At 41.1% G+C, this 27,837-nt stretch overlaps 1 protein-coding gene and 1 long non-coding RNA gene across 4 annotated transcripts in view; one reads left to right on the forward strand and one right to left on the reverse strand.

Annotated features, from left to right (window-relative positions):
* Nucleotides 1–22,634, reverse strand: part of LOC140712930 (uncharacterized) — a 194,889-nt gene extending 172,255 nt beyond the window's left edge. Inside the window, exons 1-2 of the long non-coding RNA XR_012094778.1 lie at nt 22,333–22,634; nt 16,901–17,157 (exon numbers count right to left, since the gene is read on the reverse strand). This is a non-coding gene — a long non-coding RNA (uncharacterized lncRNA). The remainder of the gene's footprint in view (nt 1–16,900; nt 17,158–22,332) is intronic.
* Nucleotides 21,375–27,837, forward strand: part of UHRF2 (ubiquitin like with PHD and ring finger domains 2) — a 98,267-nt gene continuing 91,804 nt past the window's right edge. For all 3 annotated transcript variants that reach the window (XM_007969305.3, XM_007969306.3, XM_007969307.3), the window contains exon 1: nt 21,375–21,855. In XM_007969305.3, the coding sequence (XP_007967496.1) occupies nt 21,703–21,855 (153 nt within the window). In that variant the 5' untranslated portion in view covers nt 21,375–21,702. The remainder of the gene's footprint in view (nt 21,856–27,837) is intronic.

Genomic DNA, 27,837 nt, shown 5'->3' on the forward strand with positions numbered 1-27,837 from the left:
AATCGCTTGAACCCGGAAGGCAGAGGTTACGGTGAGCCACGATTGTGCCATTGCAATCCAGCCTGGGCAAAAAGAGTGAAACTCCATCTCAACAACAAAAAAAGAGATAGATAGACCCCAGTATGGTAATAGCTGGAGACCTCAACACCTAACTTACAACATTGGACAGATCATCCTGACAGAAAATCAACAAAGAACCATCAGATTTAATCTGTGCTGTAGACCAAATGGACCTAATAGATATTTCCAGAGCATTTCATCCAATGGCTGCAAAATATACATTCTTCTGTTCAGCACATGGAATATTGTCAAGGAGAGGCTATGTGTTATACCACAAAACAAGTCTTAAAAATTAAAAAAAAAAATTAAGTATCCTCTCTGACAACAATAAAATAAAACTAGAAATCAATAACAAGGAATTTTGGAAACTATACAAACATATGGAAATGAAGCGATATGCTCCTGAATGACCAGTGGGTCAACGAAGAAATTAAGAAGAAAATGTAAACATTTCTTGAAACAAATGATAATGAAAACAAAATATAACAAACCTATGGGAAACAGCCAAAACAGTGCAAAGAGAAAACTTTATAAGAAGTGCCAACATTAAAAAAGAAGAAAAACTTCAACCTAATAATGCATCTTAAAGAAAAAAAAAAGGCAATAGCAAACCAAATCCAAAATTACGAGAGGAAGAATAAGGATCAGAGCAGAAATGAATGAAACTGAAATGAAGAAAACAATATAAAAATCAATAAAACAAAAAGTTAGTTTTCTGAAAAAATGAACAAAATTAATAAAACTTCAGCCAGACTAACTGAAAAAAAAAGAGAGAAGACCCAAATAAATAAAATTACGGATGAAAAAGGAAACATGCTTTTCTCCAACTGATCCTTAGTGGCTACTATGAGCAACAATATGTCAATACATCAGAAAATCTAGAAGAAATGGATAAATATCTAGACATATACAACCTACCAAAATAGAACCATGAAGAAATCCAAAATCTGAACGGACACATAACAAGAAATGACATCAAAGCTGTAATAAAAATTCTCCCAGCATTAAAGCCCAGGATCTAATCGCTTCACTGCTGAATTTTACCAAACATTTAAAGATGTTTGTTAAGTATCAATCCTACTCAAACTACTTTTAAAAAATAGAGGAGGAGGGAATACCTCCAAACTCATTCTATGAGGCTAGTATTACCCTGTACCATAACTAGACAAAGACATATTTTTTTTAAAAAAAAGGTAACTACAGGCCAAGATCCCTGATGAACATTGACGCAAAAGTCCTCAACAAAATACTAAGAAAGCAAATTCAACAACACATTAAAAAGAATATTCAAGCCAGATGTGGTGGCTCCCACCTTTGGGAGGCCAAGATGGGAGGATCGCTTTAGTCCAGGCATTTGAGACCAGCCTAGTTTTTAGAGACCCTGTCTTTATAAAAAATAAAAAATCAGCTAGGCATGGTGGTGCATGCCAGTTCTCAGCTATTTGGGAGGCTGAGGTGGGAGGGTTGCTTATGCTTGGGAGGTCAAGGCTGAAATGAGCTATGTTTGCACCATGGTACTTCAGCCTGGACAAAAGAGGGAGACCCTGTCTCAAAACAATATGTAAATAAACAAATACATAAATATAAAGACCATTCATCACAACCAAGTGGGATTTATCCCAGGAATGCAAAGATAGCTTAACATATGTAAATCAATCACTGCGATACATTATAGCAACAGAATGAAGGACAAAATCTGTATGATCATTTAAATCAATGCTGAAAAAGCACTTGATAAAATTCAACATCTCTTCATGATAAAAACCTTCAAAGAGCTGGGCCTAGAATGAACCTACCTCAACATAATAAAAGCCATAGATGGCAGACTCACAGTGAGTATTATACCAAATGGGGAAAAACTGAAAGCCTTTCCTCTAAGATCTAGAAGATGACAAGGATGCCCACTTTCACCACTGTTATTCGACATAGTACTAGAAGTCCTACCCAGAGCAATTAAACAAGAGAAATAAATAAAGGGCAATCAAATTGCAAAGGAAGAAATCAAATTATCCTTGTTTGCAGATGATATGACATTATATTTGGAAAAACCTAAAGCCTCCACCAAAAAACTATTAGAACTAATAAATAAATTCAGTAAAGTTGCAGGATACAAAATCAACATACAAAAATCAGTAGCATTTCTATATGACAACAGTAAACAATCTGAGAAAGAAATCAAGAAAGTAATATCATTTACAACAGCTACAAATAAAATTAAATACCTAGGAATTAACCAAAGAAGTGAAAGTTCTCTACAATAAAAACCATCAAACATTGATGAAATAAATTGAAGAGGACACAAAAAAAGGAAAGATATTCCATGTTCATGGATTGGAAAAATAAATATTGTTAAAATGTCTACTCTACCTAAAGCAATCTACAGATTCAGTGTACTCCCTATGAAAATATCAATGACATTCTTCACAGAAATAGAAAAAACAATCCTAAATTTTATGTGGAACCACAGAACACCCAGAATAGCCAAGACTATCCTGAGCAAAATTATACTACAAAAACTGTAGTAACCAAAACAGCATGGTACTGGCATAAAAACGGCCACATAGGCAAATGGAACAGAATAGAGAAACCAGAAACAAACTCATACACCTACAGTAAACTCATTTTTGATGAAGGTGCCAAGAACATACATTGGGGAAATGACAGTCTCTTCAATAAATGGTGCTGGGAAAACTAGATACTCATATGCAAAAGCACGAAACTAGACTCCTATCTCACATCATATACAAAAAGTCAAATAAAACTGGATTAAAGACATAAATCTAAGACCTCAAACTATAAAACTACTAAAACAAAATATGGGAGAAACTCTACAGGACACTGGAGTGAGCAAAGATTTCTTCAGTAATACCCCACAAGCATAGGCAACCAAAGCAAAAATGGACAAATAGGATCACATCAAGTTAAAAAGCTTCTGCACTGCAAGGAAACAATCAACAAAGTGAAGAGACAACCCACAGAATGGGAGAAAATATTTACAAACTATCCATCTGACAAACGATCAATAACCAGAATACCAAAGGAGCTCAAACAACTCTGTAGGTAAAAATCTAATAATCCAATTAAAATGGGCAAAAGACCTGAATAGACATTCCTCAAAAGAAGACATACAAATGGAAAACCAGTATATGAAAAGGTGCTCAACATCATTGTTCCTCAGAGAAATGTAATTCAAAACTACAATGAGATATCATCTCACTCGTTAAAATGGCTTTTATCCCCAAAGACAGGAAATAACAAAGGCTGGCAAGGATGTGGAAAATAGGGAACCTTTGTACACTGTTGGTGGGGATGTGAATTAGTAAAACCACTATGAAAAACAGATTGGAGATTCCTCATAAAACTAAAAATAGAGCTACCATATGATCTAGCAATTCCACTTCTAGGTATATACTTAAAAGAAAGAAGATTAGTATGTGGAAGAAATGTCTGCATTGTCACATTTCTTGAAGCACTATTCACAATAGCTAAGATTTGGAAGCAATCTAAGTGTCCATTAACATGAATGGATAAAGGAAATGTGCTACATATACATAAAGGAGTACTATTCAATTCAGCCATAGAAAAGAACAAGATCCTGCCATTTGCAACAACATGGATGGAGCTGGAGGTCATTATTTTAAGTGAAATAAACCAACCACAGAAAGACAAACTTTGCATGTTATCACTTATTTGTGGGAGCTAAAAACTAAGACAATTGAACACACGGACATAGAGAATAGGATGATGGTTACTAGAGGCTGGGAAGGGTAGTGGCTGGGAGAAAAGGGGATTGGTTAAGGGTATAACAACATAGTTTGATAGAATGAATAAGATCAAGTATTTGATAGCACAACAGGATGACTACAGTCAACAATAATTTGTCGATCATTTAAAAATAACTAAAGTGGCCAGACACAGTGGTGAACACCTGTAATCCCAGCAGCTTGGGAGGCTGGGGCGGGCAGATCACTTGAGGTTAGGAATTTGAGACCAGCCTGGCCAATAAGGTGAAACCCTATCAGTACTAAAAATACAAAAATTAGCTGAGCATGGTGGTGCACACCTGTAATCCCAGCTACTCGGGAGGCTGAGGCACAAAAATTGCCCGAACCCAGGAAGCAGAGGTTGCAGTGAGCCAAGATCACGCCATTGCCTTCCAGCCTGGGTGACAGAGTGAGATTTCATCTCAAAACAAAACAAAACAAAACAACAACAACAACTAAAGTGTACAATTGGATTGTTTGTAACACAGAGAAAGGATTAATGCTTGAGGTGATGGATACCCCATTTACCCTGATGTGATTATTATGCATTGTATGCCTGTATCAAAATATCTCAGGTACTCCATAAATATATACACCTACTATGTCCCCACAAAAATTAAACACTATTTTTTATTTCATCTAATTTTAGTGAGTGAATGTGCGTGCGTGTGTGTGTGTGTGTGTGTGTGTGTGTGTAAAGAGAGAGTGGGAGAAAAAGAGGGTCTTGCTCTGTCACCCAGGGAGTGGCTCAACCATTGCTCACTGTAGCCTTGACCTCCCAAAATCAAGAGATCCTCCCATCTTAGCCTCCTAGGTAGCTGGGTCTACAGGTGCATGACACCATGCCAGGCTAATTTTATTTATTTATTTATTTATTTATTTATTTATTTATGTAGTAAAGACTGAGTTTCACTATGTTGCTCAGACTGGTCTTGAACTCCTGGGCTCAAGCTGGTCTCCCACCTCAGCCTCCCAAAGTGTTGAGATTATAAAGATGAGTTACTGTACATTTACATTTTTAACGTATTTTTAAGTTAAAATAGAATGTTATATATATGTATATTTATAAAATATTATATTTCTCTATTTAACCAGTTCTTTTTATTAACAGACCATTTACCAGCTTCTGTCTCTTTGGTTAAGTGAGCTTCTATTCTTTGTGTCAAAATATTCATGTTCTTTAATTCAATAATTATATGTACATCTAGGCTGGGCATGGTGGCTCACATCTGTAATCCTGGCACTTTGGGAGGCTGAGGCAGGTGGATCGTTTGAGGGCAGGAGTTCAAGACCAGCCTGGCCCACATGGTGAACCCCAGTCTCTACTAACAATACATAAATTAGCTGGGCATGGTAGCAGGCGTCTGTAATCCCAGCCACTTGGGAGGCTGAGGCAGGAGAATCACTTGAGCCTGGGAGGCAGAGGTTGCAGTGAGCTGAGATCACACCATTGCATTCCAGTCTGGGCAACAGAGTAAGACTCTGTTTCAAAAAGCAAAATAAAAAAACATGTACATCTAGGAATTTAGTCTAAGAAAATAATCATTTGTGTTCATAAATATAGTTGTGTGTATGTGTGTGTGTATGTGTGCACGTTGGCATTGATTATAGTAGCAAAACTCTAAAAGCTTCCTAAAATGTCTATCAATTGAGGTGTATTATAATGGAATATTATGCAGAACTGTCAAAAACATTAAAACAGGTTTACATATAATGAGAAGGAAATGTTCAGGTTATTCTGTTAAGTGTTAAGTGAAAGTTATATACACATAGAAAAATGTCTGAGAAAGGGTGCAGAGGGGAGAAAGGGGTGGACAGGGGGAAAAGGGGAGAAATATTCTTTGTTCTGGAGAATATTAAGGTGAGGCATACATGTATATAAAGATTTATTTTCTCTCAGAACACATTATAGAGCAAAAGCAATAAAGATATGTTACCTGGATTTTCAAAGAAAATTAAGATATTTACAGTGGATAAACTCTGTGGTTATAGTTGCTGGGGAAAAGGACGGATTGTAAATTTTTCTGACTTGAATGTTGAAAATTAAAAATTAAGAATGCCTTCTATATCTATAACTTTAAGTGATCATAATATCATATTTGAAACTCTGATGACGGCTTTGGACTTTTTAAAAAGAGGAAGAATTATCTGAGAGCAAGCACACCAAAACTTGCCAGCACACAGGAAGCACTTCAGATCTGCAGCGTGAACAGCCACAGGCCTCTTCTTTTGTCTCTATACTATGTTTATTTATAAAGCAGGAAAGCCAGGTCAGAACAACAATCACGTTTCATTTCAAAACAATTTATCTCGCATACTCTTTGTCTTTGAGTTTTGTGTGCACTACGTATTTGTTTTCTCACTGCATACTTTTAGAATGTATTCATTTGAATTATTGGGTCCTTTGTTTTTTCAAGGAAAAGATTTAATCTTAACTACCTAGCTTTAGAAAGCAAAATCTCTTTTTTTTTTTTTTTTTTTTTTTAGACAAGGTCTCACTCTGTCACTCAGGCTGGGCTGCAGTGGCATGACCACTGTTCACTACAGTCTTGAACGCCCAGGCTCAAGCAATCACAACCTCAGACTCTCAAGTAGGTGGGACTACAGGTATGTGCCAGCATGTCCAGCTAATAATTTTTTAAAAAATTTTTGTAAAGAAGAGGGCAGTCTCACTATGGTGCCAGGACTGGTCTTGAACTCCTGGGCTCAAGTGATCCTCCCGCTTTGGCCTTCCAAAAAGCAAAATTTTTTACTAATTTAGGATTTAATATGAACCACTAAAAAAAGGAGCTTTGAAAATAATCACATCTAGATTTGTTTTTTAACTTGTAAAGTAAAAAGATCAGTATTCTTTCTCACAGCATCAGCTTTCTATTCAGTTGTTATTTGCCAATGATCTTATTTCTAGTTTAGATAAGTTGACCGAATTTTCTAAGCTCAATATTCAACATTTGGCTACAATTTATTCCATTTTTAGCCATCTGAAGATCTATCTGGCTGAAGTAATTTTTAAATCCCTAAATTTGTTCCAGGGGTTTTTCTAATAGTAATTCATCCTTTATTTAAGGCATTTTGTTCCTTATAATTGGGAGTAAGTTGTAATCCTAAAAGGAAGGTGGTTAATGAGAGAATTTCAAGTTTATGAGTGTAGCATTATCTCATTGGCTTTTCTAGCTGCCTACTTCATGGACAAACATTAGATCCCTGTTTGTGGATAGGAAATAAAGGAGAAAAATAGGGAAGTTCAGGAGAATCTCCAAGACTGAAGAAAGCCTTTAAGAATGCAGCCAGGCAGTCCTGAAATGGAGTTAGACATCAATTGTGGACTGAATTGTGCCCCTAAACCCAAATTCATTATGTTGAAGTCCTAACCCTCAATGTGGCTATATTTGGAGAGAGGGTCTTTAATGAGGTAACAAGACTAAGCGAGGACATAAGGGTGTGGCCCTAGTCCAACTTGACTGGTGTTGTTAGAAGAAGAGGGAGAGACACCAAGGATGCACATACACAGAGAAAAGGCTGTGTGAGGACACAGAAAGCAAGCAGCCATCTGCAAGCCAAGGAGAGAGGTCTCAGGAGACAACCTGCTGACACCTTGATCTTGAACTTTCAACCTCCAGAACTATGAGAAAATAAATTTCTGCTGTTAAGCTACCCAATTTGTGGTATTTTGTTGTGGCAACCCTAGCAAGCCAATACAATGTCTGAAGCATTTAAATCACCAATATTTTAAAGCCATAGATAAATGCTTGCCAATGAGAATAGAAAGAAACACTTCCAGCTGGACACGGTGGCTCACACCTGTAATCCCAGCACTTTGGGAGGCTGAGAGGGGTGGATCACCTGAGGTCAGGAGTTTAAGACCAGCCTGGCCAACATGGCAAAACCCTGTCTCTGCTAAAAATACAAAAATTATCCAGGCATGGTGGCACTTGCCTGTAGTCCTAGCTACTCAAGAGGCTGAGGCGGGAGGACTGCTTGAACCCAGGAGGTGGAGACTTCAGTGAGCTGAGATCATGCCACTGCATTCCAGTCTAGATGACAGAGTGAGACTCTGTATCAAAAAAAAAAAAAAAAAAAAAAAAAAAAGAAAGGAAGGGAGGGAGGGAGGGAAGAGAAGAAGGGAGAGAGGAAGGGAGGAAGGAAAAGATGAAAGAAAGAAAGAGAGAGAGAAAGAGAGAGAAAGAGAGAAAGAGAGAGAGAAAGAGAGAGAAGAGAGAGAGAAAGAGAGAAAGAGAGAAAGGAAGGAAGGAAGGAAGGAAGGAAGGAAGGAAGGAAGGAAGGAAGGAAGGAAGGAAGGAAGGGAAAAAACGAATGAACTTCTTACAAGTGCTACAATATAAAGTAACTAACTGAAGACTATAATAAACTGGTTCTATACACAATAGAGAGTAGAATGACCATGGGTCTGGATGCTTTAATGATGACACCATGGTTGAGTTGACTGCTCCCGAACTGAGCCCTCTTCAGAGCTATCATCCTAGTCACTATGGACTGGAACTGATCCAGAAAAGATACAAGGAAATTAGAGGAATTCTATTTCCTCTACGCACTGCTATTATATCTGATATTGGCCTGACTAGACTTTCTTCTTTGATGGAGACAGTCAGGAGTCTCTATTCTACATCTACTTGCTTTCTAAAACTACAGAACCGTCAGGTGCGGTGGGTCACACCTGTAATACCAGCACTTTGGGAGGCCAAGGCAGGAGGATTGCTTGTGCCCAGGAGTTCAAGACCAGCTTGGGCAACATAGCAAGACCTCATCTCTACTAAAAATAAAAAAATTAGCAGGACATGATGGTGCACACCTGTAGTTGCAGCTTCTCAGGAGGCTGAGGTAGGAGAATTGCTTGAGCCTGAGCAGTCAAGGCTGCAGTTAGCTGTGATTGCATCACTGCACTCCAGCCTGGGTGACACAGCAAGACCCTGTCCAAAACAAAAAACAATGAAAAAAACAATGGGACATAAAAAATTGTTTATCAATATTTTCATAGTTGTAGTGAAAGTCGTTTATCTGAAGTTCTTGAATACAAAATCTGACAACTGCACATTCACTGCCTCAATTACATTCACTCTGTCTTTTGACCTTTTCATAATTAAAATTCATTTAGCATATTTGCTGATTTTTGTATAAAGTTATTGATGATATGTGCCAATTTCAACCACATTCATTTCCTAACCTATGACTTTTCTTCCATTGCTCTATGAATTTCAGAATAATTGAAATCCTCAAGGAATATATGTTAGGTATAATCCCCTCTTTTAAAAAAAGTTGTATCTTGCTTCAGTTTATCCCTGCCAATCTCAATTTCAGAAAGCTAAATGAAAATGCATTCTGGCTCTTTATTTTGGCTTTTAAAAATTACACACATCAGATATTTTCAATACACACACACACACACACACACACACACACACTCTCCAGTAGGTCTCATTCTTTTCTATCTTCTCTTTCACATGCCCCTTTAGACCCTTCATTGAAGAACCTAAACCACACTGTAAGTCAAGCTCACTCTCCTCTACTTTCCCTACCCTTGTCTCACCTTAAGGGGTTCATCTCCATCCAGTCCTGCATTTGTCGATGCTGCAGCAGTCCATGTTCACATAGCTCCTAACCACTTATTTGCAATGGAGTTCAGCTTATTTCACTCCTGGGGTACCTTGTAAATTTTAGAATCACCACCTTCCCTCTCTGAATCATGTGGTTCCAGTTACATTGGTTTTGGGAGAGAGGTGAAGCAGGTCAGGCTGCTCTGCTGTTTACAGCCTGTCTCTTAATTATCTGTCCACTGCACCCATAACAGGACTAACATGAGGCTGAAGAATGGCTAACAGTTTTCTGAAGAATTGGGAAAAAGCTAGAGTGAATTACAGTGTAAGAAAAGCATAGAACTAGGTATGATGGCTTGTGCCTATAATTCCAGCTACTGGGGAGGCTGAGGCTGGAGGCCGAGGCTAAATTCCTGGCTTGAGCCCAGGAGTTCAACAGTGGCCTAGGCAACATAGCAAGAGTCTGTCTTGGGGGAAAAAAAAAAAAAAGCCCAACTGAGAAAAAAAAAAATAAAGAAAAGACAGAACTGGTGCTATGGGTCCAAAGGAAATTAGCCTTTCATATGAGTCTCCTAGGGTGAGCACCACAGTTTCTAGACTTGCTCCCACGTTGTTTCAAAGTTCACTCTGCACAGAGAGCTTCTTCTTAACCCTTCTCAGTGAGATTCTACACTTTGCCACTTTAGGACTATCTTATTCCCTAACACAGGAGTGATGTACTTGTCCTAGACTCTGTGCCTTGTGCCCTACCACACCCTAGGGCAATTCATCTGAAGCTAAACATTTCCCTAAATTTTCATTGTGTTTAGAAAGATAGTACACAGAAGCTTCAGCAGAATTGTTTGATTTTGGGAGACTCAAAGTATGCACACTTTCATAAAATATTTGTTAGTTTAGAGTGAAGCTATGCCTCCTTACTCCTGTGTAAATTTGGTGGAAAACACACATGCATGCATGCACATGCATCACACATGCACGCATAGCACACATGTTCACACATTCAGATCTACCATATATGTGTGCATATACACAGTACACATATGTGAATGTATACATACATACATGCCTGTGTGTGCATGTATGCACAGCACCATACCTTTCAAAAATCAGAACTAATCAATCTCTCATCAATATCCTTAGCTGCAGAACCTATAGAAGATTATAAAGTTAGCTTTTCTTTACCTTTGGTCACATTAACTTTTGTTGTTGTTGTTTATTTTTGAGACATAGTCTCGCTCTATCCCCAGGCTGGAGTGCAGAGGCATGATTTTGGCTCACTGCAACCTCTGTCTCCCAGGTTCAAGCCATTCTCCCACCTCAGCCTCCTGAATAGCTGGGACTACAGGTGTGTGCCACCACTCCCAGGTAATTTTTGTATTTTTAGTAGAGACGGGTTTCTCCATGTTGGCCAGGCTGGTCTTGAACTCCTGACCTCAGTAATCCACCTGCCTCAGCCTCCTGAAGTGCTGGGATTACAGGCGTGAGCCACTGCCCCCAGCCTCCACATCAAATTATTATGCTGGGTTTTCACCCTAATTAAACTGTGAAAGAGGGGGAAGAAATCTTTTCCTTTTTAGTATCTCAATACAGGTCAATCTTGAGGCCAGGGATAGAATTTATGCTTTCATTTATACCATCAATAGATACAAATAAAAAGTCCCATTTTTCTAACAAGAACATCTATATAATTATGTGAATATAGGCATGCATAAACATTTAATGTACATACATTAAAGCGAACAAATCATAGGTGTATAGTTCAATAAATGTTTATATATATAAACCACCCTGTGGTCACTACCCAGGTCATAATATAGAATATTATGATCACCTAGAAGGTTCCTTTGCACCTTTCCCAGTTAATACCACCAATTTCTCCACTCCCCAAAGCTTTTACTTCTAACACTATGAATTAACTTTGCATATTTTTGAACCTTACATGAAGTTAATCATACAGAATGTGCATTTTTTACTCAGTGTAATGATTTAGAGAGTAATTCATGTTGTGGTGTGTATCAGTAGTTCATTCTTTTTCATTACTATGTAGTATTCCATTATGTAAACATACTATAATTTGCTCATCCATTCTCATATTTGTAGACATTTAGGTGGTTTTCAATTTGGGCCTATTACAACTAAATCTATTACAAACATTCTTATACCTATTTTATCAGACATATGCACTAATTTCTATTGCATGTATAACTACGGTAGAACTGCTCCTAGAATAGGTATATAGAAACTACCCAGCAGGTTTCCAACTTGGTTTAATCAACTCACACTCCACCAGCAATATATGAAAGTCCCAGATGCTCTATATCCTTGCTAACACTCAATATTATCAGCCTTCTAATCATTAGTACTTTCTAGCGGGACATACATTTCCTTGATAGTGATACTTAGGATCTTTTCATAGGTGTGGAGGCCATTTAGATGTCCTCTTCTGTGAAGGGCCTGTGCCTATTTTTTCTCTGCCCGTCTCCCACTGAGCCTATTTTTAATTAGGTTGTTGTTCACCCATATTATTAAAATTGTACTTATTTGTGACACATTTTAAGAAACTAAAGACAGGGTATTGGTTCCAGGTCTCCCATGTATACCAAAATCTGCACATGCTCAAATCCCACTATAGGCCCGGTGCATATTTGAAGTCAGTCCTCCATATAAGTGCATTTTGAGTCCCTCCAATATTGTACTTTTTATCTGTGTTATATTGAAAAGGAAATCTGCATATAAGTGAACCAATACAGTTCAAACCTGTGTTGTTCAAGGATCAACTGTATTGTGATTTTTTTAAAAGCAATTTTTATGAATTGCTATTCATAGCAATTACCATTAATTTTAAACAGTCAAAACAATAATCCCTAATGTCTTTCACTATGACATATTGAGGGGTCACTCAAGAAAGTATATAGTTTTCCCTTAGCTAAGCTTAGAAAAAATTATACTGAATCACAAAGGTCGAGGTAGATCAGAGTTTATCAGCAATAACTGGTCATCAGTATCGGCCAAAAAGAAAATTCAGCCTGAGCCAGCAATTGTGTGAAACATACTTACAACAATAATCTGTGGTAGAATGAGGGATTGAAAGATTATGAAAAATAGAGGACAAGATGTTACCAAAGCTATAAAAGGTTATCAGTGGGTAATCTATGAATCTATTATAATTAGGGTTAGGAAGAGATGGTGTTTTAGATTAATTATAAAGATGACCAGGACGGGCACAGTGGCTCACACCTGTAATCCCAGCACTTTGGGAAGCCAAGGCGGGCGGATCACGAGGTCAGGAGATTGAGACCATCCTGGCTAACACGGTGAAACCTCATCTCTACTAAAAATACAAAAAATTAGACAGGCGTGGTGGCGGGCACCTGTCTGTAGTCCCAGTTACTCGGGAGGCTGAGGCAGGAGATTGGCATGAACCCGGGAGGCGGAGCTTGCAGTGAACCAAGATGGCGCCACTGCACCCCAACCTGGGTGAGAGAGCGAGACACTATCTCAGAAAAAAGAAAAAAAAAAAAAAAAAAGAAATGCAAAATTAGCCAAGTGTGGTGGCACATGCCTGTAATACCAGCTACTCAGGAGGCTGAGGCAGGAGAATCACTTGAACCCGGGAGGAGGAGGCTGCAGTGAGCTGAGATCACGCCATTACACTCCAGCCTAGACGACAGAGCAAGACTCTGTCTCAAAAAATAAATACATAAGGTGACCGTAATTATTCCCCTCCCAATATACACACTCCTTTGCATTGAGACTTTGCAGCTCCTCCTATCAAGAGGAAGAATCAATTTTCCCTCTCCTTGAATCTAGGCTGGCCTGTGACTTGCTTTAGCCAATAAAATCCGTTGAGGTGATCCTGTGCCAATTCCAGCCTTGGACCTCAAGAGGCCTTGTAGGCTTCCACTGACTCTCTTAGAACCCTATCCAGTCACTGTGTGAGTAAGTCTAGGCTAGACCCACATGGTGCACTGACAGATTATCTCAGGTGAGAAATACTCGGCCAGAAGATCCTGAGATGTGCATGGAGACAAGTTTGACGGGTTATAAATTGTATTGCAATTTATAAAGGAAAGCATTTGAGGATGGGTTTGGTGGCTCACGCATGTAATCCCAGCACTTTGGGAGGCCGAGGCAGGTGAATCACTTGAGGTCAGGAGTTTGAGACCAGCCTGGCCAACACGGAGAAACCCTGTCTCTACTTAAAATACAAAAATTACCCGGAAGCAGTGGCACACACCTGTAGTCCCAGCTACTTGGGACGCCGAGGCAGGAGAATCGCTTGAACCTGGGAGGCAGAGGTTGCAGTGAGGCGAGACTGTGCCACTGCACTCCAGCAGCCTAGGTGAAATAACAAGACTCCATCTCAAAAAAAAACAAAAACAAAAAAACTTGAGGGCAGGAGTTTGAGAAAGCCTTTGAGTATCAACAAGAGCAAGGAAAATTCTGCCCACCTTTTTATAAATGCATTTTTGTTGAAGCCCTGAAATCCTTGCCTGCCTGACAGTTTAGCTTTATTAATATCATCATTTTATTGTATTATGATGGGATTTGTTTGGATAATTACTTAGATAATTTGTTGCATTTTGTGTATATTACCTTATACCACTTAGTAGAAAATAGAAAAAGTGAAAGTACTGCTTATAATGACAGTGCAATTGGGAGCAAGATGGACTCATTAAGTTTGCCAAAAGCAATAGTCAGCTGGGCACAGTGGCTCATGCTTGTAATCCCAACACTTTGGGAGACTGAGGCAGAAGGATTGCTTGAGCTCAGGAAATGGAGACCAGCCTGGGCAACATGGTGAGAACTCATCTCTAATAAAAATTTTAAAAATTAGCTAGGTGTGATGTGTGCACTTGTAGTCTCAGTTAATTGGGAGGCTGAGGCAGGAGGATCACCAGGGCCACATAGCGAAATCATATCTCAAACTAAACAAAACAATCAACCAAACAAAACCAAAAAGCAACAGTCATTAGTTTCAACCTAATGTTTATTGGACTAAAGATGATCTACTGTGTATTCAAGAATTAAGGAGGCGGAGGTTGCATTGAACTGAGATCACGCCATGCACTCCAGCCAGCCAGTCAGAGTGAGACCCTGTCTCAAAACAGACGAACAACAACAACAAAAACAAAAACAAAAACAAAAAAAGAAATGACACTATGTAACTTTCAAAGCTAAGCCATACACAAAGTCATACAACTTGCACTTTGCTCACTGGAATTCTCCCCCTTCTTTGACGTCTTCAACCGGAGGTGGCAATTCTGTGAGACTGTCCAAACTAGCCCACAGAGAGAGATCACATGGAGAGATCCTGAGACTTCTTAAAGAAAGGGAGAGACAGAGGACAGAGGACAGAGGAGAGACAGAGAGAGAGAGAGATGGGGCAGGGGGTAGGAGGGACAGAGAGAGAGAGAGAGAGAGAGAGAGAGAGAGAGAGAGACCTAGCTAATTCCTAACTATCCTGTCCTTGTTCTTCCAGTTCTGCCCCCATCTGATGGTAGTGGCATGAGAGACCTTAAGCCAGATTCAGGCTTTTAAACTGAGCCATTTCTGAATTCCCGCACCACAGAAACTGTGAGAGATAGTAAAGTACTTTTATTATAAATCTCTACAATTTTTTTGCAAAGTAAGTTGCATGTGATAGCCTACCCAGAAGTTGAACCTTAAGTTAACCCTATGATTAGGATGTTGAACCCTAACTGATGTCAAAACACAAAATTACAACAAATTTAAAGATCTAATTGTCTTTCTTTTGTGATTCTGGAATTGAGTAACATCTCATTCTGTAAAATAGAATGGGTGTTCTGCCAAGCTGAGCAGAGGGGGTTGGCTTTATAGGCAAAGGGCTGAAGAAAGCAGAAAGCAGATTGACCATTTCAAAGTTCCTTTCCTCATAGGGTTAAAACAGAGTGAATTTTTTTTTTTTTTTTTTTTTTTTTGAGACAGAGTCTGGCTCTGTTGCCCAGGCTAGAGTGCAGTGGCACGAGTTCGGCTAGCTGCAACCTCCAGCTCCTGGGTTCAAGCAATTCTCTTGCCTCCCAAGTAGCTGGGACAACAGGCATGTGCCACCATATCCAGCTAATTTTTGTATTTTTAGTGGAGACAGGGTTTCACCATGTTGGCCAGGCTGCTCTTGAACTCCTGACCTCAGGTGATCCACTTGCCTTGGCCTCCCAAAGTGCTAAGATTACAGACGTGAGCCACCATACGTGGCCTAGAGTGAACTTTCTTATCATGCAGGCTCAGGTAAACTGGGGCCCCTCTGGTGGCTGTGTTGCTATGAATTTCCTGGTTTATTTATTTATTTATTTGAAAACTAGCCCCTTTCAAAGTTCAGTTTTATTACGTAGCAGTTAGCACAGGTGACTCCATGCTGGTTTGGTCTGGTCTGCTGGGGGTTAGTACAGGATCAGTCTAATAAATTTTTGTTTGTTTTTTTGTTTGAGACAGTCTTGCTCTGTTGCTCAGGCTGCAGTGCAGTGGCACGATCTCAGGTCACTGCAATCTCTGCTTCCTGGGTTCAAGTGATTGTCCTGCCTCAGCTGGGATTACAGGCACAAGTAGCTGGGATTACAGGCATGCACCACCATGCCTGGCTAATTTTTGTATTTTTAGTGGAGATGGGAATTCACCATGTTAGCCAGGCTGGTCTTAAACTCCTGACCTTAAGTGGTCCTCCCACCTTGGTCTCCCAAAGTGCTGGGATTACAGGTGTAAGCTACCGGTGCCCAGCCCTTATAAATTTTGTGAAACACTGTCGTCGGTGTAAGAAATGAGCTAATTGATTCAAAGACGCTCAGAAACGTTCGGCAATAGGAAGGAGAAATTGCAGAAGGCAGAGGAAGGCATAAGATTGAAAATGGGGATACACTGCAAGTCTTTAGTGAGAATCCCAGGTCCCCACTCCTACCTGAGCTATCAGATTGTCCAAAGAACCAGGGTCACTCACTGCAGAAAATAAGTTTATTCTTTGGACAAAGTTCAAAGCTCTTTGGACAAAGTTCAAGGGGAAGCCTCCAGAGAAACAAGAGGGTCAACTAAAAGCTAAAGAACACTGGCCAGCGAGGAAGGAAACTAGGGGTTTAAACAATAACAATCTTTCATTGGTTACCTGTCCTCGTGCAAATCATTTCACCATTTCTTAAAGAGAAGTTGAGACCAGAATGAGCTCTAAAGTAGATTTTCATAGTAAAAATACATGATTGTATTAAAAAGAAAGAGCACACCTTTTAAAATATGACGAATTTAAGTAATGAGCAACCATATGAAGTGCTTTTCAGTCAATGGAAATTCTAGTGCATTTCTTGTAACATGTAGTCCTTTCTAAAATAGCATTAGAGATTATAATCAAAATCCTCCAGTTAAGAGAATTTAATGGTTCCCCCCCCCCATGGGACCAATGATAAGAGTATGGAACAAGATATAGGGAATGGAAAGAATATGCATGCATCCAGGACTAGTGACTGCAAATATGTTACAACCCCTAAACCCAAAGCAACAGGGGAGGGAAAGACAGGTTACCAGAACATGGAAGAGTGAGTCCTTTGGAGCAGGTCACCTGAAGAGGACAAGTGACATCATGTGAAGGCAAGAGACAGTCTGACTTGGTCTTTCAGGGAGAGAGTCACGGGAATATCCTGATATCATTCTCTTCGCATCCTGCAGGTTTTTGTCTGTGCTTCCTCCCCATTGGTCAACCTCAGTTGGAAGCTTGAAGTACTGCCTCTATATTCTTCCTGCTCTTGGACTCTAGGACTGCAAACAGGTAGAGAGTGGCCCTGGAGGAGAAAAAGGAAGACATCCAACATAAAAGGGCAGATGAAAAGGTATTAATCATAGCTTCAGAGGATAGGTTGTAATTCACTCTTAAAAAATAAGTTACTGGCTTTGAGACAGAAGTTAAAAAACAAGACGTTCTGAAGTATAAGATTCTGGAATTTGTTCTACAATCAACCTTTTTCTGTTTCGCCTCTTGACTTGAACAAATATTGGATCATAAGTGATGGTACAAACTTTAGTATTTGCTTTTCATCCATGTAAATAATTTCTCTTTATTTTTCCCTGTTCATATCCAAATGGTTTCAGCTACACACTTGGTAGTAAGGCAGATATGCCAAAACTGTCTTGGCTGAGCACAGTGGCTCATTCCTCTAATCCCAACACTCTGGGAGGCTGAGCCAAGTGGATCCTTGGAGGCCAAGAGTTCGAAACCAACCTGGCCAACATGTTGAAACCCCATCTCTACTAAAAATACAAAAATTTGCTGGGCGTGATGGTGTGTTCTTCTAATCCAGCTAATTGGAATGCTGAGTCACAAGAATCACTTGAACCTGGGAGGCGTAGGTTGCAGTGAGCCAAGGTTGCACCACTGCACTCCAGCCTGGGCAACAGAGTGAGAATCCATCTCAAAAACAAACAAACAAACAAGCAAAAAACTAACTGTCTAATATTGTGGTTTTTGTCAGAGAACTATTTTGTCTTTACAACTGGGCAGATGCCTAAGAACACAACAACAGTATTGTAGGCAAAGAGAGAAAACAGTACATAGTACTATGTGGAGAAACACAGGAAGGGTGTATTTTGTTACATATAGAATCATTACTTGCAATTATTTGTGTATACCCTAAGTTGCCTATTGCATATGTAAATTTATGTTTCCAGATGTAATTCATTCGGTGTGCAGGACACACATATCATTTTTGAGTCTTACATCTCTAAACTCTGTCCTAAACAACATAGATTGTTTGGGATCTATACACAAATCCTATACAGTCTCAGTAGATACCTAATTTTGAGACAGTAGTCTTATCCCCACCCCACCCCAGTTCTCCATTAAAGCCCCATCACATTAAGAAAGACAAATCTCATAAGTGTACAGGAGGTCTTAAAAAGTCCCTCTTTAAGACCTTTCCTCTCTCTCTTTAATACTTGAAAACTTTTGTTTCCAGTGGTCAGTTAGACATCTCCAGCTAGACAGATGCTATATTTCGGATGCATTTCAAATGCAACACAGCCCATTTGGAACTCATTGTATTTTTCCAACTTGCCTCCTCTTCAAGTTCAGAGTATCACCATCTGACCAAGCCATCAATTTAAATCTCCTAAGCTAGAAACTTGGGAACTGTTCTCAACATTCCATTTTCCTCATCTTTTATATCCATAAGCCCCCAAGTTTTATAGCTCAATTTTCTAGAATACTCTAGAATACATTCTCTCCTCTCCCACTTACCGCCACTAATTTCACCAAAACTGACACAATTGCCTCCTCCCTAAACTTTCTGACAGTAAATTCTCCCCCTCATCTCCCTCTTCCTTACTTTTTTCCTAAGGCATCTGTCCAGATTCCTTTTGCTATTATTTCAAATGCATATTTAATTACATCCATCTACTCCTTAAAAATCTTAATTTTTCCTTGGGGCCCACAAAAATCTTCTGCTTTGAATGCTAATTTTCACATGCTGCCCTTCTCTATTTAGTCAACCATTCTCTGATTTGCAGTCTTTTCAGACCTGTGAAAATGCATACTTTTTGTCTTTGTTTAAGCACTCTTTCCTCTTTGGGTATACTCTGTTTATCTAAATCTTCTCTATAACAACAGCACTAAAATAATTTATTGTGTACTACTAAGGGATAGTATGCAAACCACTTTACATTCATGAGGTTATTTCAAGCACCATTTTACATTGAGGAAACTGAGGATGTAATCTGTACAAGATCACATTTTAAGCAAGCAGTAAAACTGGGATTACAATTCCGGTCTATCTCAATCCATGAACTGAACATTTAAATGCTGCCTCCTAGTACTATGTATCACATAACTCATGTCAAGTTGTACAGTTATCTTTAAGCTTCCAGATCATTCTACTTCCCCTTTTCTTAATCATTCTAGTTCCCCTTCTCTCATCTCTCATAGTTTGTGCCCACATCAGTGCAAAATTTGGTACTAAACTATTCTTTAATATTTTATTTTTGTTAAATCTTATCTCAACTAGATTGTAATTTGTTTTGTGAGAGGTAACAACAACAACAAAAAAACAACGTTACTCCACAAGGCCACAGAATAACCTTATAATAGTAAATAGTTTTGCCTTAGTGGGCAAAACCATTAATAGTAAATGGTTTTGCCTTACTGGGATAGGTAGTAAGTGTGCTTTAGGTAGATTTGGTTTGTGGAAATATAATTGCGGTTTTTGCCATCGAAAGTAATGGCAAAACCGCAATTACTTTTGCACCAACCTAAATCTCTCATTTACATATGTAATAAATACTCGATATCTGTTTTAATTAAAATAGGGCCAGACATGTGAATTATATTTAGAAGTTCTAGTAACTGAAATTTTCACAGGGGCAGAAACCCAAAATATGTATGTACAGTTAATTTTTCTGTCTCTCCTGTGTTGGGCCATCTTTTTTTTTTTTTTTTTTTCTCTCTCTCTCTCCTTGAGATGGAGGCTCACTCTATCGCCCAGGCTGGAGTGCAGTGGCGTGATCTTGGCTCACTGCAGCCTCCGCCTCCCAGGTTCAAGCAATTCTCCTGCCTCACTTTTGTTTCCAGTGGTCAGTTAGACATCTCCAGCTAGACAGATGCTATATTTCGGATGCATTTCAAATGCAACACAGCCCATTTGGAACTCACGAGTAGCTGAGACTACAGGCACCTGCCACCATGCCCAGCTAGTTTTCAAATTTTTTTTAGTAGAGATGGGATTTTCCCATGTTGGCCAGGCTGGTCTGGAACTCCTGACCTCAAGTGATCCGCCCACCTCGGCCTCCCAAAATGCTGAGATTACAGGCCTGAGTCACTGCGCCCGGCCTTTCTCTTCTTTTTCATGATATACTACTGGTCTTGTCTGTGCTTGTAATTATTTTAGCTGTTTATTAGTTTATTACCCCCAAAAAATGATACTCTTATCTTTACGGGAATAATTAGCACCGATCGGAATATTCAAGTTACCAATTTTGGCAAATATGAAGTCCAAGTTGTCTTGTTTTGTTTTCTTTTATACCCTATCTCCCTTCTTGCGAAGACATATTTTCATTTAAAATAAACCCACTCACCCCTACCCCAACTCCCCAGCTGTAGCAGGGAAGGATTAAGAAGGGGGCGGGGGAAAGCTCTGTTAGGTAGCGCGGCGTTGGGCCTACTTCTGAGAGTTCAATCCTAGTAGGGTCTTCGGAGTTCTTTCTTCGGAGGCGCGTAGCTCTGCATTATTTAAAACTGTTTTCCGCAAACCCGCAATCCCTTAGGCCAAAGGCACCCCTAACGCGGAAGGTCTACGAACGGAAATATCCCGAGCTAGAGAGCGGCCTTTCCGGCAGCAGCCCCGGCTCCTCCAAGGCCGGAGGGTCGGCTGGGAGCGCTGCAGGTCAGAGAGGGCGATCCAAGCGGGACCCGCGGCCTGAGGATGGGACTGGGGCTGCCGCCTCCGCCAGGCGACGGGAAACCCTCGGACGTGGGTTTCCGCGCGAAAGCAGCATTGCGGCCAAGCAGGAAACGTGTTCGCGAAGCAGGAGGGCCCTGGGGCCTTTCCCGGGCGACCCGACCTGCATGGCCGCGTGGCGGTAGCTTTCCTGTTGAGCGCGGTGGAGCGCGCACGTTTCCTTCAGTTCTTTCTCAGAAGTTTAGGCCGCACCCGCCCGCGCCCCCTTTCCACGATTATACAAGAGCACGCCAGGGTTTCTTATATTTGGTGTGTTTTGAGACCAAAGACCCCTATTCGCTAAGCCTGAGGAGGCGCCCGTCCCCTCAGCCCTGAAACCAGGCCTCAAAACGGCAACCGATGTGGGTAGCCGCGCAACCGCCCGAAACCCAAAGGCCAGAGGGCGTGCCCAGGGGCCAGGTGCAAGCGGTGGGGAAAGTAACGGCTTTTGGTAGCCCCGCCCCTCCGTCCCGCCCTCTCCGCGCCTGCCCATTTTCGTTCCCTCGGGTCTGTAACCGTCTCTCGGGCCGCTTCCTCTTTAAGGCGGAGCCCGGCGTGGATATCGCGAGATCCGGCTTGGCGCCGTGACCTCCATGTGGGAGCTCCAGCTCTATAAGTAAACACTCTGCGCGGCGCAGACATGGCCTCTTCCTCTTTTTGAGGCGGTGTCTGCGGCAGCGCCTCGGAGTGGTTCCGGTCGTCTCTTCTCAAGTCGGCTGGTCGGTCGCGCGGGCTGAGAGTCGCCGCCGCCTGTCGGGCCCGGCGTCCGGTAGGTCCAGTGCGCGCGCTCGCCCGCCTGCCGCGGAGGGCCCGAGCCGCAGGGGAAGCGGCGCGGGCCGGGCGGGCGCGGCGCCCCGAGCGCAGGGGGAGACAAAGGGGACCGGCTCCTCTCTAGGCGCCAAGATGTGGATCCAGGTTCGCACCATTGATGGCTCCAAGACGTGCACCATTGAGGACGTGTCTCGCAAAGCCACGATTGAGGAGCTGCGCGAGCGGGTGTGGGCGCTGTTCGACGTGCGGCCAGAATGCCAGCGCCTCTTTTACCGGGGCAAACAGGTGAGGCGCGCCCGCCGCGCCCCTCGCGAAGCCGGGGGCCGGAACAGCTGGGCTTCTCTGGACGCACAGGTCCCAGGGCTCGGTGCGCCGCGCTCTGTTGTCGCCTGGCTCCGCTGCGGATGGGCAGCCCCCGCGAGGCGCAGCGTGCGGGGCCCCGTCCCGCCGGATGGGAGGGAGTGGGTCCCTGCCAGCCCGAACTGGAGGTGCGCCGAGCGGGGTCAGAGGTGAGCGTGTCCCGGGCGCAAATACCTCGCCGTTTGTTTTTGGTAGGACAGCGGCCGTAGGCACTGGACGCCCAGGTCCCTCGCTTCCCGCGCTCGGCGGGGCGGGCAGAGGGCTCTGGCGGCCATGCCTCCGCGCGGGAGACCCGGAGAGCTGGCTGACCCGGCTGAGCGTTCGCCTCGCTTCCGTGGCTTTTCCGCGTCTTCGGCTCCTAAAAGGGGGAAAAGTCAGGCATTGAGCTTTCAAGAACCATACCTCTGCTTCCTGACTGTGGTAGGATTCGCGCAAACTGAAGATTCGAAGGGTTTCCAGAACTTCTGGTCCCTCTTCCTCGCCGCCTCTCCTAGGTTTGGAATGTCTCGAGGGAGGTTAGAGACCTGGGCATGAAGCAGCTGTCGGTTTAACCGGGTGCCGAGTTTACGACTGCCCAATATAGGCCAGAGTGAAAAGGAGTGTAAGACTCTTCTGCTCTTCTTCTCGCCTTCTAATACTCATCTCGTTCACGCTTTTAGCACGGCACTGCAGCATAGCCAGCGGTGCATACTTGAAGGCTGTCTGTGGGCACCTCTGGTATTTTTATGGTCTGGCCAGTCTAAGATTTTTTTTTTTCCTATTCCGTAAGTCTCTTACAGTCTATACCCCTAGCCACTCAGACCCATCATATTTTTCTTTGTCTTCATGTTGTTGTTAATACACTAAAAAGTTGGCATCTTGAATTGATAGACCACAGTTTGGCTCCAATCCTGTGGTTTGAAATAAGTGTAGCGCTTTGATTCGGTAGAAGTAGCCTACAGTCGCAAACTACTTAAAAGGAATGTTTTCCTCCGCTTCACAGGCTTAGTCTTCGAAGACTGTCCAGAAATTTCATAGTAAGAAATTACACTTTGGGAAAGAGAGAGCTGCTTTTTTTCCCCCGTTTCTTTCTCTCTTTAAAATAATGTTATAGCACCTTTGATTTGTGTTTGCAGCCAGTTTTGTACTGACTCCTTAGTGTTTGACTTGTAAAAACAGGTCTTTAGTTGTAAGCTTTGCTTTTGAAATAATTGTACACTTGTTAAATACTACCTAGATTTGTTTTGCTGTGCCTGAGGTGGCTGATATTGTTTCCTTTTGATCATAAGTGAAAAAGCATGTAATCGTCTGATGCATTTTATTTTCCAGCTAGGGACAAATAGTACATGAATTCCTAGGACACTGGTGATTTCAGCACCAGAAATAGAAATGAAGGATGTTCCTGGGCGACACCCCTAAAATCTTTATTATTAAGTATGCTAAAATAATTATCACATATGGGATTGGGTTAAATTCAAGGCAACAAAGTAGACTTTCAGTAAACCTGGAAGCTCATTCCAGATTCCAGGGAAAACTGAAGATAACCGTTGAACTTCTCTTCCAGGATCCTAGTGGGTAATTCAGTACTCTGGTTTCTTCAGCCCAGTGATAAACCAGTAGGGAAGAGGAATAGACCTTTGGTGCCAGCCATTAACTTGGAGACAGAAAAGGAAGGTCATTCGTACCAGCTGTGTGTTCGCTTCCTTATGAGCTGACAGGTAGCTATGGCAAGAGTGTTATCTTATCTTGGTCTTTGGAGCTCCACAGATGAGTTAGCCTACCTGTAGCAGGTAGCTACTGGGTTGGCATAACAGAAAGTCCCCATCCTGTAAAATACCATGTCCTCTTTGGGAAAATATACCCATTCTTCAGAATGCTTTACTGCCACGTAGTGAAAAATGTCATAAATGGCAGACAGTACATTTATTTTTGTTTAAGTGGACCCGCCCCCCATACTCCATTCCTGTGTTAGGTTGCAGCTTTTAATCTTTGATATGTATCAGAATCGCTTGTGGATATTTATTATAGATGTTCAGCTCACCCCAGAACTGCAAGTATTTGAATTTAACAAGACCCCACGGGAGATTCTGATAACACCAGAGTTTAGAAAATGAATGTTGAGAGATAGTCTCCTACTAGTCTCTTACGATGCAAAGTATGGTCCCTGGATTCTCAGGACCAGCAGCATTGGCTTTGCCTGGAAACCTCACGCCAGACCTACTGAAGCAGAATCTGTATTTTAACAAGATCTCCAGGTGATCTGTATGTAAATGAAGTTGGAGAAGCAGTGTTAATTGACTCCACTTTTTTTTTTTTTTTTTTTTTTTGAGCCGGAGTCTTGCCCTGTCGCCAGCCTGGAGTGCAGTGGCGGCACGATCTCGGCTCACTGCAACCTCCGCCTCCCGGGTTCAAGCGATTCCTGTGCCGCAGCCTCCCAAGTAGCTGGGACTACAGGCGCTCCACCACTCCCGGCTAATTTTTTGTATTTATTTTAGTAGAGACGGGGTTTCACCATTTTGGACAGGATGATCTCTATCTGGGACCTCAGGTGATCTGCCCACCTCGGCTTCCCAAAGTGCTGGGATTACAGGCGTGAGCTACCGTGCCCGGCCTTGACTCCACTTTTGAGTGTCAAAGTGGAAACCTGCAATACAAAGCTGTAAGTTCTGGTTAGAGTGGGATAACATGCTGTGAACATTCTTACCTGGGAAGTTGAGTTTGAGGAACGCGGGGATTGGGTCTTTTTAAGGAAGAGTTATGTTGGTGGATCTCTAAATCTTTTGAGAATCCAGAGCTTTTCCTATTTTAAAGGATTCCCTCTCCTGTCATTCTTTCACTCCTTACCACTTTAGAGATGGCCTTAAAATAGATAATAATGTGGGGCATGAACCATAGTTGAAGAAAAAAGTTGCCCATCCCCCTTGGCTTTCACACAGAATATAAAAGTACTTGCTTGTTTAAAGGAGTATCGATGTATATATTATATATGATGTATATAATATATATAATATGTGATGGATACATGAAAGTTATTAACTTATGCCCTTCACTGGCAGCGCTGGTCAGTAGTTGCTTGGGAATGACTTCCCACTGCCCTCTCAGCCACTTCCACTTGGCATTTGCTTTCTAGTATTCCCTTGCATTATTGTTGTAGTTCCTCTTGTTACCTGGAATTTCTTCTTTCAACTCAGTAAAATTTAGAGAGTGGTCTGACAAAAAATCCTAATAATTTTTACTTCTTAAGTATTGAAAATCCTGCATCCCCATCTTCAAGTATGGCAGTTCTCAAACATTTACTTTTAAGACATTGGTGGACCTAAGTTACATGCTTCTGACTCATAGATGTTTGTAATTTCTAAATGACTGCTTCCTTTTTTCCCTACTTAGAGCATAATTTGAGTGTCAGAGATAACTTTCAGTCTTCTTTCATTAAATATGGAAGAACTTCAGTACTTTTCAAGTAAATCATCTCAACACTTCACAGCTCTTCATAGTATGTGAAGCTTTGTGGAATAAAGTTGTGTGAAACTTGTTATTGCAGTAGATAAATGGTCACTATTGTAGGAAGACTGAAGGAGTACCTATGAATTAGGGAAGGAGTCGATAATCTGGGTTTAAAAAGCCTGTCATAGCAAGCATGAGGAAAGGTGGTTATATGTTACTGTGGATATAACTTACTATAGGGCCTCATGCCTTGATGTGCTTAGACATTTGCTTAGAGACATATGTTCTTATGACATTTTTTCCTGTCAAATCAAATTTTTAAAAGTACCACTTGAAACAGCTTGTATTACTCATGACAGTCATTGAGTAGAAACTAACCAGGAGTTGAATGTAGAAATACCCTCAACGTCCCTCTGACTCTGGTTCCCCAAACCTAAGTGGAAAAATGTTCTTTCAGTTTCCAGCAGTTTTATCACTTTAACTACTGTCTTCATTTTTGGAAATATCCTGCTAGTTAATTTGCATGTTTTATACTGTTAGAGTTTTTATTATCTTTAAACACTTCCATTTGAAAATAGTCATAATGTTTATCAGTTCTATGTTATGCTTTTTCAGCTCCTTCAGAATTAGGTATTTTGTTTGAGTTTTTTTGTGGGGGCTGTTGGAGAGTGTCAAAATGATGGTATGAATGCAGTGTTTGCTCCTTGAGTTTTTTGGGTTTTTTTTTCTCGTCTGTGGGAGTTCAAGACTAGAGGGTATTCCTTTTTTTTGTTTTGTTGTTGTTGTTGTTGTTTAGAGGGTGTTCTTTTTGTTTTGTTTAGTTTTGTTTTTAACCAAGGAAGCAATATTCACATCCCTATCCTTATTAAGGCTTATTTGCTTACTGACTTGGGATACTGCTTAGGCTTGTTTAGAGTGAGCATGCTAACTTGTGAGGTAGTACATAATTTAATTCCCTGACTGGGAAACTTGTGAAATTCTTGATCCCTTGTTCTGTTTGACAAATACGAATACCTATAGTGTTTGAGATTGTGCTTGTTGGGTTCTTGGACCACCAGATTTCAAATTACTGATCTAGTAGGTTAAAAGTTTTAAATTCCGGACTTACTTTTATTTCCTTTTGGTTGAGTTCTCAAATATGGTGTTACTTTGTTAGAGTTGTGAATGTTGAAAAGTAATACATATGAAGAGTAGAAAATGAGCAATTTAAAAATACGCTATGTTTCTGGGAAAGCGATAGTTCTGGCCTGAAAGGAGTTTAGTTTTCTTGTTTCATTGTATCATAGTGAAATTGCCAACTGAACGTTATAAAGAAACAAAATGGAGACTTAATTTCCTAGGGCTGTTGTATTAATGTAGCAAAACCTGGGTGGCTTAAAACAATAGAAATTTACCCTCTCACAGTTCTAGAGGTCTACCAAGTTGTCAGCAGGGCCATCCTCTGATAGCTGTAGCGGGGAGAACCCTTTACACTTTGCTGGACATTTTCTTTCTTGGCTTGTATTAAGTACATTACTCCAGTCACAGGGCTGCCTTTTTCCTGTGTCTTCACATTGTCTTCCTGCTGCATCTTTCCAAATGTCCCCTTATTATGAGGACACTAACCATGTTGGATTAGGGCCCTAGTGACTTTGTTTTAACTTAATTACCTCTCTGAAGACCCTATCTCAAAGTGAAGTCACATTCTGAGGTACTGGTGGTTAGGACTTAAACAAAAAATTTTGGCAGGGACATAACTTCCTTAGCCCATAACAGTAGATTTCGCATTTCTTTTGTTAAATTTATTTCCTGATTATCTCTTTAAAGGACTCTGTTTCCAAATAAGGTCATATTCTCAAGTACCATGGATTAGGATTTCAACCCATAACCCTTGCCAAAATATGGGTGGGTTGCAAGATAATTTATTCACTATTCATCCTGGAAGACTTCTTGATAAAACGTTATAATTCTTGCAGATGGATAGAATTAGAGAACTTCAGGCAAGTTGGAGTAGCATGAGCAAGAATTAGAATTATTCCTTCTTGGTTTTTTTTCTGCTTGACTTAAAAAATAAAAACCTACTGATAATGCTTTATTTTGCTCTGTCGCCCAGGCTGGAGTGCAGTGGCCGGATCTCAGCTCACTGCAAGCTCCGCCTCCTGGGTTCACGCCATTCTCCTGCCTCAGCCTCCCGAGGAGCTGGGACTACAGGTGCCCACCACCTCACCCAGCTAGTTTTTTTGTATTTTTTTAGTAGAGACGGAGTTTGATCGTGTTAGCCAGGATGGCCTCAATCTCCTGACCTCATGATCCTCCCGTCTTGGCCTCCCAAAGTTGCTGGGATTACAGGCTTCAGCCACCGCGCCCAGCCCCTGATAGTGCTTTAGAAAGATAAAATATTTAACTTAATGTCTTTTTTTTAAAAAGTGAAACACTGAGCTGATGACTTAATGTCTTTATGAAAAATGAGATCATAAAACAACTTTGAAAATTCACATTTCTTGA

The sequence above is a fragment of the Chlorocebus sabaeus genome, chromosome 12 (genome assembly GCF_047675955.1).
Source record: "Chlorocebus sabaeus isolate Y175 chromosome 12, mChlSab1.0.hap1, whole genome shotgun sequence".
Classification (NCBI taxonomy): Eukaryota; Metazoa; Chordata; class Mammalia; order Primates; family Cercopithecidae; genus Chlorocebus; species Chlorocebus sabaeus.